The sequence below is a fragment of the Cervus canadensis genome, chromosome X (genome assembly GCF_019320065.1).
Source record: "Cervus canadensis isolate Bull #8, Minnesota chromosome X, ASM1932006v1, whole genome shotgun sequence".
Lineage (NCBI taxonomy): Eukaryota > Metazoa > Chordata > Mammalia > Artiodactyla > Cervidae > Cervus > Cervus canadensis.
In genome coordinates, this window is record NC_057419.1 from 128,268,391 (window position 1) to 128,287,584 (window position 19,194).

At 37.4% G+C, this 19,194-nt stretch overlaps 1 protein-coding gene across 2 annotated transcripts in view; it reads left to right on the forward strand.

Annotated features, from left to right (window-relative positions):
• The window catches only part of DOCK11 (dedicator of cytokinesis 11), a 200,845-nt gene that overhangs the window by 147,021 nt on the left and 34,630 nt on the right, over positions 1-19,194 (forward strand). For both annotated transcript variants that reach the window (XM_043458483.1, XM_043458485.1), the window contains 9 exons: positions 273-339; positions 1,623-1,670; positions 3,245-3,387; positions 4,599-4,714; positions 7,467-7,604; positions 11,193-11,375; positions 14,985-15,098; positions 17,333-17,548; positions 17,638-17,695. In XM_043458483.1, coding sequence (XP_043314418.1) covers positions 273-339; positions 1,623-1,670; positions 3,245-3,387; positions 4,599-4,714; positions 7,467-7,604; positions 11,193-11,375; positions 14,985-15,098; positions 17,333-17,548; positions 17,638-17,695 — 1,083 coding nt within the window. The remainder of the gene's footprint in view (positions 1-272; positions 340-1,622; positions 1,671-3,244; positions 3,388-4,598; positions 4,715-7,466; positions 7,605-11,192; positions 11,376-14,984; positions 15,099-17,332; positions 17,549-17,637; positions 17,696-19,194) is intronic.

The following is a 19,194-nucleotide window of genomic DNA, read 5'->3' on the forward strand; positions in this document are numbered from 1 at the left end:
AAAAGAACATTTATAAAGTAAGTAATAATGCTTGTTAAAGTTGAAAATAATTACAGATTAAGCAGTATATGTGGAATTAATTCAATAGAGTGTAGTGTGGGTATTGGGCAGTGAGATGAGATAGGAGGGCAGGATTCAGATGAGACAGAACTGGTTATGAGTTGATGGTTATTGAAACTAAAGTTACTGGTACTTTGGAATTCACTGTGATATTAATATTTGCTGTTATGGTCTCTGTTATTTCAAGCTATAACACGTTATTCCATTTTCAGATACACTCTTAACTTACTGGAACAAAGTATCTCCCCAGGAGCTCATAAACATTCTCATACTTCTAGAGTAAGTTGTCTTATTTTCATAAAATTTCCTCTTATTTTTGGGAGCTTAATGTTTATAGTTAATGAAATATTACTCCTTTTTTGTTTTCATCAGCATATTTTTACATAATGTAGGGAATGTTAAACTATTTTCATAGTTTATAGGTTGACATATAGCTTCTTCACACATAGAAGAAAAACATGTAAGCAAAATACTTGCGATATTATAGAAAACTCTAGCTAATAATAGCCCATCTTTGCAGACCATCAGGAATCTGTGTGTGATCTGGAAAACTGCAAGTGGCACCAGCTGTCCTAATCATTCATTTAGAGCAGATGCTGGCTTAATGGAGCCCCTTAAATGTTGGAGTTTAGCATGTGTACCCTTAGATAGAGCTGAGTAATTCTACCCACTTCAGAAATGTGTGTTTGTGTGTATATGTATATATATTCCAAGATACTTGAGGGAAAACAGCTAGCGTTTTTTCCTAAGTAGAGGGGGAAGTTGTCCTATATTGTTTGCTGAGCTATTTTATTGAAAGGTAAAAGAAAAATTAGAGTGATGTGTAATTTTTAAATACATTTTAAAATAAATAGTACACATATATGATATTGTATGTGCATGTCCAGCAAAACATTTGGAGAAAATATTTGCAAACAAAGAAGGATTAAAAAAAACTAATTATATTGAAATATTCACTGATGAAATAGATGATGTTGTTGGGGATTTACTTTAAAAACATGGAGGAGTTAGTAAGTGTAGAGGGAGAGGAAAGGACCTGTTTGGGGTAGAAGTTTAAACAGGAGTGACCATGAATTGATAATTGTTGAAGCTGGTGGGTGCTGGGTATATGGGGTTTAGTTTGCTGTCCTCTCTACTTTTGTATGTTTGGGATTTTCTATACTAGAAAGTGGCTTAATGCCATTATAAAAAATGTAGCAATTGCCACAATTTTTAGGGCTTAAGAACCTTTTTAGGTGTTTATGACTATATTAGAGACCTTTGCTGTGACACACACTATAAAGCTCAAAGGATGATTTGCATTGATATGTTTTTTAAAAATATGTCATTAGAATTGTATATGAAGACCTGAGACTTTTTGGTGCTGAAGCAATTGTAGCAAATAAATGTAGAGTGATATAATACGGTTGGTGGTTGTATATTTATTTGTGTATACCAAAACATATTATTGTAATATGATTTTAAATAGGCCATTCTTTGTAACACATGACTTTTCAAGTATTATTTGTTAAAATGCAAAGTATGGTGATATAGTACTAACATGCTCCTGTTTTTCTTTCTAGAGTATGTTTGTTTCACTTTAGATACATGGGGAAAAGAAACATAGCAAGGTAATTCCCATAGCACTGCAATTTCCTCTTTTTTTTCTTCTCTTCCAACAGAGGGCAGTCTTAATCATTCCATGTAAAACCTATGTGCTTCATTTTGAGTTAGCCTTAAGATACTCATGATTTATTTAATGCTTCTCAACTCAAAGTTGAAGTTAACCTGATGTGAAGTGATACGTTTTTTATGGTTAGACTGATGTGCATAGTTTCCGGTCTAATCCTAGAACAGATGCTTGTCTCTTCTGAAGGATGTGAGAAAAGGCTAGATCCAGGGTATGGCAGGAAATTGTCAAGTGAGAACAACTGTCAGGTGTGTACTTTTGTGTCCAACCTATCAGTATTCACCTCAGTTAGTAATGTAAACCAAAATCCCCAACAGTAATTACAACATGCATTATATATCATTTCTTTCTTCTTTTTGCTGTGTAAGTCTTAGTGAAATAAATACTTAAGAAAACGTTTGTGGGATCCTAAGGAAAAGATTACTTGCTTATTTTGATAAGATATATTTCAGAGGTAGAGGTAGAGGTAGTCATTAAAGGAACTTAAATAGAATTATTTTCTTTATTAACGTAAATTTCATGGCACTTCCAAAAACTAAAGAGGCAGTTTGAAAGAACGTGAAAGTCTATCAGTCATATCTGACTCTTTGCGGTGCCATTGACTATACAGTCCATGGAATTCTCTAGGCCAGAATACTGGAATGGATAACCTATCCCTTCTCCAGGGTATCTTCCGACCCAGGAATCAAACTGGGATCTCCTGCATTGCAGGTGTATTCTTTACCAACTGAGCTATGAGGGAAGCCCAAAGAGGTGGTTTGGATTAGGTTTATTGCTGAAACTCTGGGACATCCTAATAATTCAGGTGACGACTTCTGTTGTCTTCCCAGTACTGGGAGCTGGTTGGGAACTGGTATGGTAACTACCACCATGAACCTTAACCTCTAAGATTCTGGTGACCTGCCCTCTTGTGTTTACTAGAGGATGGACAAACTCTTCTTTCTCAGTCCCTGCATTACCTAGTTGTTAATTTTTTTTAATGAAACCCTAAAAATTAAAGGAAAACAAAATAAAAATGTGCAAATAGACATCTTTGTAGAATAAAAAATTCTGATCCGAGTTTAACTCCGGTCCAGAAACAGATTAGATAGTGCTCATTCTTAAATATCTGACTCCAGGAAACCACCCCCTGCCATGTCAACTCTTGAGTGTCCCTCTCATTGTTTTCTCTGACTCTTGCCTTTCCTTATCTCCTGAGATAAAGATGGAATCTTATTGGAGTATTGTCCACTCTGATATATTGTGCACTGTCTGATATTTTTGGGAAGAGGATGGAAAGTAAGAAACTCTCTCTGAATTCCTCACTTGTATTCTTGTAGTATAAGGTATTTCAAATATACAGTAAGCATCCTACAATTCCCAGTGATGTCTCATTTAAGCCAAATAATAATTGGTAGAATATTGAGCATAGCACAGTGTTTATGTGGAAACCTAGTCATTTATTAGTTTAAAAAAATGTAACATTGAGATACAGTATTAGAGTAATCCATTTCCTAACTTTAACATTTATCTTAGGGTGCATGATGCCTGGCTGTCGAAACACTTTGGAGTAGACCGAAAATCACAAACCATGCCAGCTCTTCGAAACAGATCGGGAATAATGCAGGCCCGACTTCAGCATCTTAGTAGCCTGGAAAGTTCATTTACACTTAATCACAGTAAGTGCAGAATGTGGGTAGGGTACCCATTTGAAACAGATGTTAATACTATTTAACCTAAATCATCATACAGCTGGAGATCATTTCACATCTCTGTTTCTGTACAGTCATTTCATCATATATGAATATAATATCAAATATGCATGGATTGTTTTTAGCAATTTTAGTTAATAGTGAGTTCTTAGTTTAATATGAAGGAAATTAATTTTCTCATTGAATTATTCTTATTTTACATTCAATATCTTTTATCCATACTTTAATGCAAATAATGACATTTGAATATAATAGTATATATAATATTTGTTTATAGAGTGACTATTTTTCATTCAGTGATTTTTAAGGGATCACCCATGCTGAGCTGTCTGTAGAGATCAGAGCACTGTAAATACTATTTTGACTAAGATGTATTTCACACAGGTTGAAATATTGACAAGTTCAATAGGACAAGGAGGAAGCTAGAGGGTTATATAAATGAAAGCTATCCTCTAAAAAGCAAGTCTTAATAAAAAGTCAAAGAGTGAGAAAACGTTCATTTCCATAAAGTCCTTTAGAGGTTGCATAAGAGGAAGTCAGCAGAACTGACTTTGCCATAAGGACTAATAATAAACACAAATGTCTTGATCAGATGGATGCTGAGCTACTAGACTCAGGACCTTTCAAAAAAAAATGCAAGTGGTACAGCCTTCAGCTTTGTTCTTTGTCACTTGTAACAATGTAAAGAACCTATGTCTTTCAGTTGGCCCAAATGCTTTGTTTTCCTTCTGATTTAGAAACAAGTCTCATACCACGGGCATCATTGAAAACATCAGGCCATAGGGAACCACTGTACATAACATAGCTGCATTTCTATGAGTTTCTCATTTTTGCACATATAATTAGCAGCACAGTCTAAAATGCCTTCCATGTTATTTCTTAGTGACATACCTAGTTAATCACTCACATCTTGTCTACAAAGAAGTTGGCACCTATTTATTTGTTGCAGAGCTGTTGATACAGAGCTGAAGTAAAAAAAAAATAGCAGAATTGATTAACCCAGATCGTATTTTATTAAGGAGTAAATACAGCGAAACTCATTAAGTCTGCAGGTATTGAGAGCTTGGTGTCTTTTTGCTCGTCTCTCTCTCTGAGTCTTTGGGAAAGAAAATCATTCAAAACTGTTATGTGAATCCTTGTGTCATACAGTTTTAATTTCCTTTTTTTTAAAATTTCAGGTTCTTCAACAACTGAAGCAGACATTTTCCACCAGGCACTTCTTGAAGGAAATACTGCTACTGAAGTTTCCCTAACAGTGCTAGATACCATATCATTTTTCACTCAGTGTTTCAAGGTAAAAATGAAAAGTTAGGATTCAGTTGGTATCACTGCAAAGAAAATATGCAAAAATTAACTAGGCAGATGAAGCTTAGTACAGTATAAAAGCCCCCAGTGAACAGTCAGAAAACTTGGGTGGCAGATCTAGTGTGACCTCAAGAAATAACTGAGACTCATCCTTAAAATGAGAGTTGGACTATTAATAATTTGTTCTTTATTTTCCTTCTCTGTTATTTTTGTGTTTAAAAACAGGCTTTTCCATACTTTTATGAAAGTATCCAGTTAGTTTTAGCCTAAATTATGATTGAGTCAGCCTGTCCAAGTACCTGTTGAGATGAGGTGTCTTGTCAAGCCAGATGATGTCCAGGCAGACTGGCTGGCTGGCTGGCATCCCTTGTCAGGGGTTTATTGGTTTTACTCAAATGCTTGCCTCTCACTACAAATCATCATTGCTAGAATTAAAAAAATATAAGAAGAACAAATTGAAAGCAGTTATCTTGCAGGGTTGTTGAAGGTGTAAAATGAGATAATGGATGGTAGAGAGCTTTGAATAAACACTATATATCTATGTGCTTTGCTTAGTCGCTCAGTTGTGTCTGTCTCTGCGACTCCATGGACTGTAACCTGCTAGGCTCCTCTGTCCCTGGGATTCTCCAGGCAAGAAAACTGGAGTGGGTTGCCATTCCTCTTCCAGGGGATCTTCCCAACTGAGAGACTGAACCCAGGTTTCCCGCATTGCAGGCAGATTCTTGACCAGCTTAGCTACCAGGGGAGCCCATATAACCATAATGTGAGGTAACAGTAGTGGGAGAAGTCAAAAGTGAAAACTCTTGCTGGCTGTTCGTCTGAGTTACACAGATTTTTTTTCTTTTCTTTCCCCTTCTTAAAGTAATTGAGTTAATTGCTTCAGGCCTCCAGATTTACTATGGAAACCAGGCCTGTGCTTCTCAAAGAGTCTTATAAGGGAAAACTGAATTAGATAGTAAAGAGAAATAGACTGCAGAATTTCTGTATGAAGTATTAAGTTTGTTCTGACTAAAATTCAACCCAAATTCATTTTTTATTATGCCAGTAAATAAGACATTTGGTCTCAAGGTTTGCATTGTTATTTCTTCCTCCTAGTCAGACATTTCTTATTTATGTAACATACATCTCTTGTTAGTTGACATCTCTGTTAGATGACAGACACTGTCCTAAGTGCTTCAGAAGTATTAACTCACTTTTTTATTGTGGGACTGGAGGTAGAAAAGAGGACTCCAGGTGGGCACCAAGGCTCTTTCTGAGATGATGGGAATGAATGGATTGCAATGACTGCACAACTCTGTAAATTTATTAAAAATAATTGAATCATAAATTTAAAATAGGTAAATTTTGTTGTATGTAAATTAAACCTCAATCAACTTAAAAGGACAAATATTAACTCACCTTTAATCCTTACACTAGCTTTGTTATGTAGATATTATTATTTTTCCCATTTTAAAGTGAGAAAAGTGAAGCTCACAGGGAACTTAATGTCACATAGCTAGTCAGTAGCAGATCAGGGTTTTAATCTTGGCCAGTTATCACAAGAGTCCTTGCTTCTAACCACTACCCTATGCTTTTAGTAGACTAAGGGAGGAGCCAGAAAGATGGAGCACCATTCTGGGATTCTGGCTATCAGTGTTACCATTAAATCTGTTACAAAAATGCATATGGTTTTGGTTTTTTGTTGTTGTTTATGGCCAAGTTGTAACCTGCTAATTTAAGGGATAGGAGAGCAGGGCTGAAGACATTAATCAATGCATTCTTTTTTAAACAGAAAGGGTCACAAACCAATAGATACTTCTCCACAATTTCTAGTTTCTTTTATATCTCTAGTAAGTTTACAGAGCTGTGCAGTCATTACAATCCAGTCATTCCCATTATCTCAAAAAGATCCTTGGTGCCCATATGCAGTCCCCCTTTCCACCTCCAGTCTCACAATAAAAAAGTGAGTTAATATTTCTAAAGCACTTAGGATAGTGCCTGTCATCTACCAAGATATGTATGTTAAATAAATTAAGAAATATCTGAATTTGAAGGAAGGAATAAGAGTGCAAATTTTGCTAGACAGGCGCTTTAACAAATCAAATGTCTTATTTACTGGCACAATAAAAAATGAATTTGAGTTGCACATTAGTCAGAACAAATTTAATACTTCATAAAGAGATTGTGCAGCCTATTCCTGATCAGTATCTAAGGAACCTTTAAACAGTCTGTGTAGTCTTTGAATTGTGATACCTGTTATTATCTCTCCTCATAGAGGGTTTAACTGTCACCAGTGGCTAGATATACACTAAACATACATTTAAAAATGAATTGGATAATAGAATTTTAAAATAGAATTGATGTTTTCCTTAATTCTTACATTACTTTATTTCCATCAGAGAAATACAAAGGCTAGTTATCATGTATCCATTTTTAATTTACTGATTTCTTAATTAAGAAGCAATTTGATTAGGTTAGTAGAAAATACACTTCCCATAATAGTTCTGTATTTGCTGTGGTATACTGGAAAAAGATTTTTTTTCATCTATTTAAAAGTAAGCTATTAAGTATGGATTTAGTTTTTATAGTATTTTGAGATTTCCAAATTGAAAGATGGCAGAAATGTTTTTAGATTATGTTAAGCTTCTTATTGTTATTTTTCAAGCAGTGGTTTGATGAACAGGTATAGGAAAAGCCTGTTCTCTCATTTTAGGGGGAGCAGCATAAACTATTTGTAAAAAAAGCTTTTTTATGTTTTCTAGAGTCAACTTTTAAATAATGATGGCCACAACCCATTAATGAAAAAAGTATTTGATATTCATCTTGCTTTTCTTAAAAATGGGCAGTCTGAAGTGTCGCTGAAACATGTCTTTGCCTCACTGCGAGCGTTCATTAGTAAGGTAAGGAACAAATCTTTGTGGCTGCGAGTGGCCTTGCTTCTTGGTAAGAAAGATCAGGGGAACAGGATCTCCAAATCTCAGATAATGAAGCCATTAAATCCTGCCTTCATAACATTAATACAGAACAGCAAAATACAGAAAGAGGGCCTGACCACGAATTCCCTAAAATCACCACGTGCTTTTAATTTCATCTTGTTATTCCTTTTTTTTTTTTCAGTAGGTTCCTTTGAGGAGTGTCATGGTAAAGTTATCAACTGCCAATATTTCTTCTCTTTGGTTTCTTTTTAAAGTATTATCATGATGAAGATATATAAACTGAGTGAGCTCATGTATAATCACTTTGAAAGCAGAGACAAGTTACAAAACCCCAGGGCCTTGTATGATATCTTGCAAGTGGTAGGCACTTAATACATATTCAGATGAATGAATCCTTCCTTTCAGTGCTAATTGTATCTGTGAGCTCCAGATTTTCAGGCCATTTACGTCATGTAAACTAAAACTTCAGACTAGGTTTTTAGGAACAAATATGACTCAGCAAAAATTGATTTCTGGTCTGTTAAGTATCAGAAACCTAGATGGAGTTAAAATTATGGAAAGGCACAGTCTAGGCCTCCACCCTGGTATATATAACTCCAACAAGACAAATTCAGTTAACTGATTTGTGAAATAGGCTAGCTGAGCAACTTTTTTTTGTCATTATTTGTATAGCAACTTACTGTCCCAAATTGATAGAAAAGTAGATGATTTTGAAGGTTTATTTTTAAATTGCCACTCTTTAATGCAATTTTGTGAATAAAGAAATAAATGAAAAACTGAGTTCAGTGGAAGCATATGACAAGAAACTAAGGGAAAGAGATTCAGAAATAATTCATTTAATGAACAGTGACTGGATGGGTAATTAATTATTGGTTTCAGACTTTGTGTCAAAGATACAGTCTGAGGGCTTATTGTCCAGTAGAGGAAAGCACACATTGATGCACATCTACAAACACCATTAGGATAAAGGAGGCCTACAGAGAACTGAGGGTAAATGGAAGGACAGGAAACACTAATTGAGCAAGATTTTTCTGCAGCACTCAAGTTAGGATTTAGTTTGGACTCAGCAATTGAGATGAGACTGAAGAGGTCAATGGGGACCAGATGGTTGTGTCCTCATGTTTTTCATGAGTTAGATTTTCATGAGTTAGATTTCATCTTTTAGATGTTGGGGAGCAGGAAAGCAACATAATTAGATTTGTATTAAGAAAATTGTTGCAGGTATGGGAAAATCTCTTTGAATATAGTGCAGAAGCATAATCTCTGCTCTCATGAAGATTTCAGTGGGTGGAAGGGAGAGGGAAAATAAATAAGTAAATAAAATAGTAATTGAAACAAGTTCTTGGAAGGAACCAAGGTGGTGAAATAGAGGATAATGCTTTGTGGGGGTTACTTTTGATGGGTTTGTCACTTATTTTTATATTTTAACTTTTAAAATTAAGACTTTATGTTTTGAAACCAGTTTTAAATTCACAGCAAAATCCAATGGGAAATACAGAAATTTCCTATATATCCCCACCTCCACGTAGATACATACAATCTCCCCCATTATCAACATCTGCCACCAGAGTGCTGCATTCATTACAACTGATGAACTTACATTGACACATAATCTTGCACGTGGGCTTCCCTGGTGGCTCAGTGGTAAAAAGAACTCACCTGCCAATGCAGGAGATGCAGGTTCGATCCCTGGGCTTAGAAGATCCCCTGGAGAAGGAAATGGCTACCTATTCCAGTATTCTTGCCTGGGAAATCCCATGGACAAAGGAGCCTGGCAGGCTAAAGCCCATGTGATTGCAAAAAGAGTCAGACACGACTTAGCAACTAAACAACAAAGTGCACAGTGTACATTAAGTTTCATTCTTGGTGCATATCCCGTAGGTTTGGACAAATGGCATGTACCCATCTTAGTATCAAACAAAGTATTTTAACTGCCCTAAAAATCTCCATCAATTCACCACTCCCCTCCCCACCACCCCCTGGTAATCAACAGTCTTTTTACTGTCTCCCCAGTCTTGCCTTTTCCAGAATGTCATATAGTTGGAATCTGGGTTTGTCACTTCTAAAATGAGACCTGAAACATGAAAAGGGGCCAGCCATTTGAAAAGCTCAAGGAAAAACACTCTAGGGAAAAGGGATAGAGCTTGAAATTCTTGGAACTGAAAGGTCAGTTTAGCTGGAACGGAGTGAATTAGCGAGGTCATCAGCATACCCGTGGCAGTTGAAGCCGTGGGAGTGGTTTAAGTTTCCCTGGAGAGTCTGTACAGGAAGAGCAAGAACAACAACAAAAAGTTAAGAGCAGTGTGTTGGAGAAAAGCAACATAGAAGGGGTTGGAAGAGGAGTCTATGGATGAGATGAAAGGGAGCAGTCACAGAAATAGCAAGAAAGGCAAGAAAGAAGCCAAAGTAGAGAGTATCAGTATTATGCAATACAGAGTGGCCTAATAAGATAAGATAGAAAGGAAGTCCATTGGAATTGGCAATTACAAGGTCATTGAATATTTTGGTCATTGCCCACTCAGAGAAGTGATAGATAGAAGACTTCCTATAGCAGATTACTCTACCGCTGTGCCTTCCTTTCCTGTATTTTCATACAGGTGTATCTTGCCCAACAAGATTCATTTAATCTGGTGAAACCATTGATGAGATTTTTTCAATGCCAGCTAGAAAACATTTATTAAATGCTCATTAATAAATGAAGAAGCATAAACAGTAAGAAGCATTGTACTTAGTGTTAAGGTGATAAAAAGAAGATATATTCCTATAATATGGGCTTAAATTCAATATTTCTGAGAAATAATTTTGAAATAAGGCCCTAGCCTTACATCGATTCCTATAATATGTGTTTTAATCCAAGATTCCTGAGAATGATTTTGAAAGAATCTAGCTTCACACTCCCTGAAAAAATCCATTGTGTACCCTGGAGCAGCTTAGTACTCACTTGCCTAGATATGTGAGCATGGAAGTTTGCAATAAGCCTATGTTTTATGTATAGCTCATTTTCCACAAAGCAGACTGAATACATTCCAAAAGTAGCAGTCACTTGCCTGTTTTGAGGATTAAATAGTCACTTTTGTACTTTTTCTATGCCAAACTATATTTTATTCAACACTGTTTATGAGTAGAGGATGTACATGTTTATGTTTGTGTGTTTACACTTCATCTATACTCCATTTTGTTAAAAGATCAACTTTATTTACTGAATAGATTCTTGATATAATTTTCCCAGCATTTGGAAGTTTATAATATAAGGAGCTGTTTAAATATAAAGCAAAAGAGTAAGTAATGCAGATTGGCCTTCCCATTTTTATGGCCCAAATTGAGACCATAATCATGAAATGAGTCATCATTTCAGTCATTCATGAATACGTGCTGGTCTTTATGTTTTTATCTAGCTTGGGTTCTCCAGAGTGGTGCCCTAATCTTATGTTGATCATGTATCCTCAAAGCACCCAGCTTAGTTTTAGGGAGAATACTGTAGGCACTTGATAGTTGATTGATTTCTGTTTTATGATTTTTCAGATACTTATTTATGTTTTTCCTATTGTTTAGTTTCCCTCGGCCTTTTTCAAAGGAAGGGTAAACATGTGTGCTGCATTTTGCTATGAGGTTTTAAAGTGCTGCACGTCAAAGATTAGCTCAACCAGGAATGAAGCCTCTGCACTTTTGTATCTTCTGATGAGAAACAACTTTGAGTACACCAAAAGGAAAACCTTTTTAAGGACACATCTGCAGGTCAGTGAAAATCAAAGCTTCTCTTTCTTCTGTTCAATCTTTAGCCTCTCTACATTAAGATTTAGAGCTCCCCAGTCTAATAGAAAGCTATTAGCCACAGGTGGCCATCTAGCACTTGAAATGTGGCTAGTCTCAATTCAGGACAAATTGACTTTTGAAGACTAAGTACAAAGAAGTAAAATATTTCAATTGTTTTATATTGACTATGTCAAAATGATATTTTGGATATATTGGTTTAAGTAATATAAATCAAAATTCACTTGTGTCTTTTTACTTTTTAATGTGGCTGCTAGACAATTTAATATTACACATATGACTCATATCCTGTTTCTACTGGACAACACTGCTTGAGAACAGAGATATTAAGAGCACAGATTTCAGATTCCATGAATATCACATACTTTGTGACCTTAGCAAGGACTTCTTTAGTCTCTCAGTACCTCAGATGCTTCATAAGTAAAACACTGGTAAATATCCATACCTACCTCATATGGTTATGGTGAGTATTAAAGAGATGATTAAGTAACAAACGAAGTACTTGTGTTTTGTCATGCTCCAGCATGTGCAGTTAGTTAAAAAATGAGTGAAGTCTCAAAGTTTAATGGAAAACATGGACTTTGGAAACATACCTGATGCTGCTGCTGCTAAGTTGCTTCAGTTGTGTCCGACCCTGTGTGACCCCATAGACAGAAGCCCACCAGGCTCCTCTGTCCCTGGGATTCTCCAGGCAAGAACACTGGAGTGGGTTCCCATTTTCTTCTCCAGTGCACTAAAGTGAAGTGAAAGGGAAGTCGCTCAGTCATGTCCGACTCTTAGCGACCCCATGGACTGCAGCCTACCAGGCTCCTCCATCCTTAGGATTTTCCAGGCAAGAGTACTGGAGTGGGGTGCCATTGCCTTCTCTGGAAACATACCTACCTGGACTTAAATGATAGCTTAGCTACTTACTTAATATGTGACTCTAGGGAAGTTACTCAGTTCGTCTTAACTATTTGCCTCATCTGTAAAATGAGGCCAAGTATGTTTCAGCTTGTGGGGTTTATAATGAAGGTTAAAAATAAAGTGTGTGTATGCCTAGCTCATAATAGACACTTAGTATGTGGCAGTTGTTATTCAACATCTCCATAATTTTTTGCTTATGTGATGAAACAGGTGTGAACTGAAATACAGTTGGGAGTTCTTGGCTCAGTTGCCCTCTTTGTAATATGGGAAATGCTTGGTCATATTTCTGTCTTTAGTGCCATGGTCTGTCCCATTGCCATTGTTTGTTGGAGACTGGGTTATAAATAAGGAAACGGCCATAAGTAGCTTTTTAGAAACGTCATCAGAGATGTGAAACTCTGATAGAAGTATGTGCTTCCTGTAAAAAGTTGTATCTAGTTATTTTTGGATACTAGGTCTAGCATTATATGTCAGGGTGTCTAATATTTGCTTTCATAGAGATGTCACTTGAATACCACCTTCCTCCAAAGCATTTCTGCAATTAGTGTGCTGATATTTTTGAATTTCCCTGTTAGGGTCCATTCTTCTGTGTTAAAACATCAATTTGTCTCAAGTCCTATATTCAAATGGAAATGAATTAATAAATTGCAGATTCTGGTTCTAAGTGCTAAATAAACTGATTAAGTTGTAATATTATGATTATGATCTTTTAAATCCTCATAACAGCTCTATAATGTTGGTATTGTTATTATCCCTATATTGCCTTTAAGGAAAGTGAGGCACAGGGGAGTTAATTCACTTTCTCAATGCCATTCAGTGCATAATTGATAAAGTTTTGAATCTAGGTCAGTTGGACTCAAGAGCCTGCACCCAACTCCTACAGTATCTTGCTTCTCAGGACAAGGGGTAAAGCTTCTGGCCACTAACACCTTAGCCTGAATCATATAAGCATTCATTAAAAGGAGCCGGAGAGATTTAAAAGCACCATGCATGCATGCTCAGTTGCTTCAGTCGTGTCTGACTCTTTGCGACCCTGTGGACTGTAGATCACCAGGCTCCTCTCTTAATGGGATTCTCCAGCCAAAAATACTGGAGTGGGTTGCCATGCCTTCTTCCAGGGTATCTTCCCGACCCTGGGATCAAACCCACATGTCCTGCATCTCCTGCACTGCAGGCAGATTCTTTACTGCTGAGCCATCAGTGAGGCCTAAGAGCACCATTACATGGCATTGTACCATTAATCATTATGTAATGTATATGCTATAACATGTACTGCTGTCTAAAGTATTTAGATAGGCCCTAGTCAGAAACAAAGAAGAGAGCTGAGGCACTGGAGTTGGAAGTCTAGCACACTGAGATAGACTAGTGAAAAGAAATAAAAAACCATCAAAGAAATGTCATTTATTCCCAACTTTGCCAAAACTACTAACTAGCAAGCATATTGAAGGTAGATACCTGTATCTACCATTGTATCAGTTCACTAATTATGAAAACCGTTTCAGATCTAGCTATGCTATGAGTTTGGAAGATTTTTCACATCAAACCAAGAGAAATCTCAATAAAATTTGAAACTAGGAACCTCCATTGATCTATAATTCTGGTTTTGTGACAATACCATAGTGTCTTGATTACTGTAGCTTTGTAGTATAGTCTGATGTCAGCAAGGTTGATTCCCCTAGCTCCATTTTTCTTTCTCAAGATTGCTTTGGTTATTTGGGGTCTTTTGTGTTTCTATACATATAGTAAAATTTTTTGTTCTAGTTCTGTGAAAAATGCCATTGGTAATTTGATAGGGATTGCACTGAACCTGTAGATTGCTTTGGTAGTATGGGTATGGTCATTTTCACAATATTGATTTTTCCAATCCACGAACATAGTGTATCTCTCCATCTATTTGTGTTGTGTTTGATTTCTTTCATCAGTGTCTTATAGTTTTCTGCATTTGAGTCTTTTGTCTCTTTAGGTAGGTTTATTTCTAGGTTTTTATTCTTGTTTTTGAAGTAGTGAAGGAGTTGTTCCTTAATTTCTCTCTGATTTTTCATTGTTAGTGTACAGGAATGCAAGGGATTTCTCTGTATTAATTTTGTTTGTATCTTGCAGCTTTACTGAAGTTGATATTTTTTTATGATATGATTTTGTCTTTAGCTTAAAATTTTTTCTGTTTATTTTTACCTGTGCTGGATTCTTCATTGCTGTGTAGCCTTTTCTCTATTTGCAATGAGCAAGGGCTGCTCTTCATTGCTGTGTTCCAGCTTCTCATTGAAGTGGCTTCTCGTGTTGCAGAGCATGGGCTCTAGGACACGCAGGCTTCAGTGGCCATGGCATGTGGGCTCAGTAGTTACAGCTCACAGGCTCTAGAGTGCAGATGCACTAGTTGTGGCGCAGTGCTCTGTGGCATGTGGGATCTTCCCAAACCAGGAATCGAACCCATGTCTCCAGCATTGGCAGGCAGATTCTTTACCTCTGAGCCCCCAGGGAAGCCCCTACCATTGCTGTTTCAATAGAAGAATTTAAACCCCTCATGTAAGAAGAAAATAGATTTTGTTGGCACTCTAATATCTTTAAAAGAAGCATTTTGTATGAGTGTCTATGGGTTTGTACATTGATGAAAACAAGCAGCATGTGTTCAAAAGACATTTGAAAGATGGTGTTTTCTTCTTTCCACAGATAATAATTGCTGTAAGCCAGCTGATAGCAGATGTAGCACTAAGTGGAGGATCGAGATTTCAGGAGTCTTTATTCATTATCAATAACTTTGCAAACAGTGACAGACCTATGAAGGTATGTTCTCACTTTAAGTGAAAAATTAGAACCATGTTCACTGTCAGGGGAGTTTCACTTCTCAAGGTAAACTCTGCACTGGATTCACAACTTTTATATAGTATCAAGTGTATAGAATGTGAGCTTCACGAGTCAAGGTTTTGTCTAGTACATCCATGTACCTCTAGCACCTAGAACACTGCTAGGTACACAGTAAATATTTAGTATTAGTTGAATGGGTGGATGAATGACTATACTGTGTATACTTAATTATGATAGGATTTGAATTTTTTCTGGGGTTGAGTTTTAAACTTACTCAGCAAAGAAATGGGTTTTTTCTCAACTGTTGTTACCATTTGTAAGATTGGTTAATTAAACACTGAGTTGGAAATTTCACAAAACATTGCTTTCTAGAGTTGCTAATAGCTGCTGGATCCTTTGTCAGCAGATGAGAAATGGCACAGAAGGGATTCATTACTACATGATATTCCAAGTTGAAAAAATCATCTGTTAACTGGGGCTTGCCAGAGATACTCATTGGCAAACCCATGTCCAAGGCTATTGTTCTTAGGTAACCGTTGGCTGAGGTGAAACCCACAGCCCTGACCACCACTCCTCAGACCTACCTATATACTTCAAATCTAAAACGTTGTAAAAGTTTGTTGTTTTGTAGCATGGAGAGTAGTTTCTGTTCTTCAGTGATGTACATGTAGAAGGGAAGAAGACTCCTTTGCCAATAGAGAACGTTTCCTCCCAGAGGAATCATTCCCATTCTTGGGAAAGGTCATCTTCCAGCATAATTTGACAATTTGTGTAAAATCTGGAAAAAAAAGTTTGCAGTCATAGCATACTTGATGTTTGGGACATGTTGAATCTTTGTACCAAAACATATTCCCATAGGAATGTTGCTTAGACTGAAAAAACAAAAAAACACTGAATAGTGCCAGCCATTCTCAGGCTGGGAAAGTAGAACTTTTCAGGCAGTTCTACTGCTTCCTTGTGAAATCAGTATATGCTCCAACTAATCCCATGAGCATAGAAATAGCTTATATCCTTTAGCATCTTTTACTCATATCCTAAGAGTATTTTCCATTTTTTACCATCCTTAAATCCATGTTATATAAAAGTTAGACTGCCAACATTTTCAAAGTAAATGGGGTCTGTTTTAGTCCTGCTTGATAGGAAATTGTTTTCATGACTGATTTGTGAAATGACAGCTTTATGCTGGTAGAGCAATCATTACCAATAAACTCTCTTACAACAAAGGTATAGATTTCTCCCAGTAAATGAAATCTCTATTAATGTATATGAAGAGACTTTATATACACACACAAACACATATCAATAATAATTTTTAAAAGTCATCTTTAAAGAAGACTCTTTTGAAAATCATTTTCTCTACCTTTGGTGATATTCACATTGAAAAGCTCCCTAAGGCCTGTACCTGTCCCTACTCTTCTTCTCAGAACCCTACATATAATTGTGATTACTCCAGTGGGGTGAATAGGAAACTCTTTAACTTCCTATTTTTGAAGACTAAGGCAACCCTTTAATAGAAAGTAATGATGTATGTAAGCTCTTCATAGTGTTCTGTGATTCATAAACTCTTATTTCCATAATTGGAAATTGGTTTTCAGGTTAATGCATATGGTAGTGGGTCGATGGAAGAATGACTAAGGTCATGAGCTCTGTAGCCCAACTGCCTGGATGTCAGTCCTGTCTCTACCACTTAACAACTTCACGACTTTGGCCAAACTACTTAACTGCTGTGTATCTTGGTTTTCCCATTGGTAAAATGAATTATAATAGTCTTAATTCATAATGTTGTTATAAAGTTGAAAACATGTAAAGTGCCCAGGCCACTGCTTGGTACATAGTAAGATATCAATTTTTAGTTACCATTAACTAAAATTACACAGTAAAGGTGAATATGGATTACCTTTATTGCCGTTGAATTGACAGCAGAGGAGGTGGGGTCTGAAACCAGGTAGTCTGGCTCCAGAGTCTGTGCTTCTATGTGTTAAGAATATACTGCCATCAAACTCAGTGCTTTTGAAGCCTGAGATAGTAGAATATTGTTTAAAGAATTAATTTAAAACTCTTTAGGCATGCCCACATGCCAAGAACCAAGAACCGAATACCAAAATTTCTGACAAGGGGTAAAAGTTCTATGTTATTCCCAGGATGGGCTGCTTAGGGCTAGAGCACACCGATAACATTGAAAAACATGTCTTTTTTGTTTGTTTTGATATTAGGCAACTGCTTTTCCCTCAGAAGTCAAAGACTTGACCAAGAGAATCCGAACTGTTCTTATGGCCACAGCTCAAATGAAGGAGCATGAGAAGGACCCTGAAATGCTAATTGATCTCCAGTATAGCTTAGCCAAGTCCTACGCAAGTACCCCAGAGCTCAGGAAAACCTGGCTTGATAGTATGGCCAAGATTCATGTAAAAAATGGAGATTTTTCAGAGGTGACTACTTATGACTTTATTCTAAACAAAAGCCCTCACAAACCCCTGGAGCCCAATCTCACAGTTCCTTCTTTGTCATCCTTTTTCAGGCAGCAATGTGTTATGTCCACGTAGCGGCTTTGGTTGCAGAGTTTCTTCATCGAAAAAGTAAGATATTTCTGTTCTTCAAGTCAGGGAGAACTTCAGCTAGCCCAAGGAGTTTTATCTTTGTAGCTTGCAGCTATGAATGGCATATGATTGAGCTCTGAAAATAGGCTCACCTTTCATCTCACTCTCTTTTTTTTCCACTCACTGTTAAACAGAAGTTGTTCTAAAAGAAAACTGGATTGTTCATTTGCCTTCTGCTTTCATTAAGAGTACAAGAATAAGTTAAACAGTACAGGGCCAGCCCTGATGCTCAATGTTTATTTTCCAAGACTGTCTCCCTGGAAGACTGCCACAGATTAAATTCTTCTCGGCTTATGGGAAGCTCTGGATAACATACATCACTGATTTTCCCCTGTCTGCCCCAACTTTACCAACAACTGTCCATGAATTATATCTCTACAGCCATTTTAGTATAACAGTATCTTGGTATTAAAAGGCAATTGCGAGGACTTCCCTGCACTCCCAGTGCAGGGCTCATGTTCTATCCCTGGTCAGGGAATCAGATCCTGCATGCCACAACTAAAGGTCTCGCCTGCTACAACTAAGACCCAGTGCAGGCAAATAAAGAAAGAAATATATTTTTAAAAATGCTAAAAAGACAAAAAAGGGAGTTCACACATCAGCTAGATGGCCCTATAAGATGTCGTTTGCTTATATCCCCACCTCAAGAACAATTTGGCATCCATACATGGATGAAGTGCCTTTGTGGGAGCTGTGGGATCCAGCCCCACATACCAAGGGACCTGGGAGGAATGTTACCCACCCATGTATCAGGTAATGGGCAGACAGACCTGTGTCCTGTCCGTGGACCTTGCAGTGGCCTATGAGCTGGCTCCAGCCCCACTCAGCTGCAGTCTAGGATCTCCTGGAGGACACTTGTTTTAGATAATCACCCATAGATGAGAAAGCCTTGGGGGAAGTCCAGAAGTCCCGTGCAGAAGTCCCAGCATGCTATTGGAGCAGAAATTATACAAGTTTGAATGCATTGAAGAGGGTGAGAGGAATAGTTTGATGTATTCATGTCACCTTTTCCACAAGGTGGCACAGCTCAGTGCCAAGAGAGACTTTCTCACCCTGATTCCTAATGCAGGGAAAAGGGAGAGCATATGAAGGGGTACTGTGTTTCCCAGCAGCACAGGATGCTCCCAAAGAGGCCCATTTCTCTCTTGCTCCATCCAGAGTACTGAGTTGTGAGCTGAATGACGGAGGCAGGAAGAGGCTGAGAGAGCAGCAGATAGGATTCTTAGAGGGCATTAATGCAAACAGACCCTACTAACCACATCATAGACTCCATGAAAAAGGCTGCCAACAAATCCCTAGAGATATTTAGCCTGTGGATCCCCCACTGGCCCACAGGCACCCCTGGTGCTCCATGTGCCTCAGCCACACTCTCCACCATCCTGTAGCTGGATCTCTGTGCTTGCTGCTGAGGGCAGTGAGAGCCAGCTCTGGCAGATGGATACTGAGCATGTGCAGAAAGCCAGCCTGAGTTTGTGGGC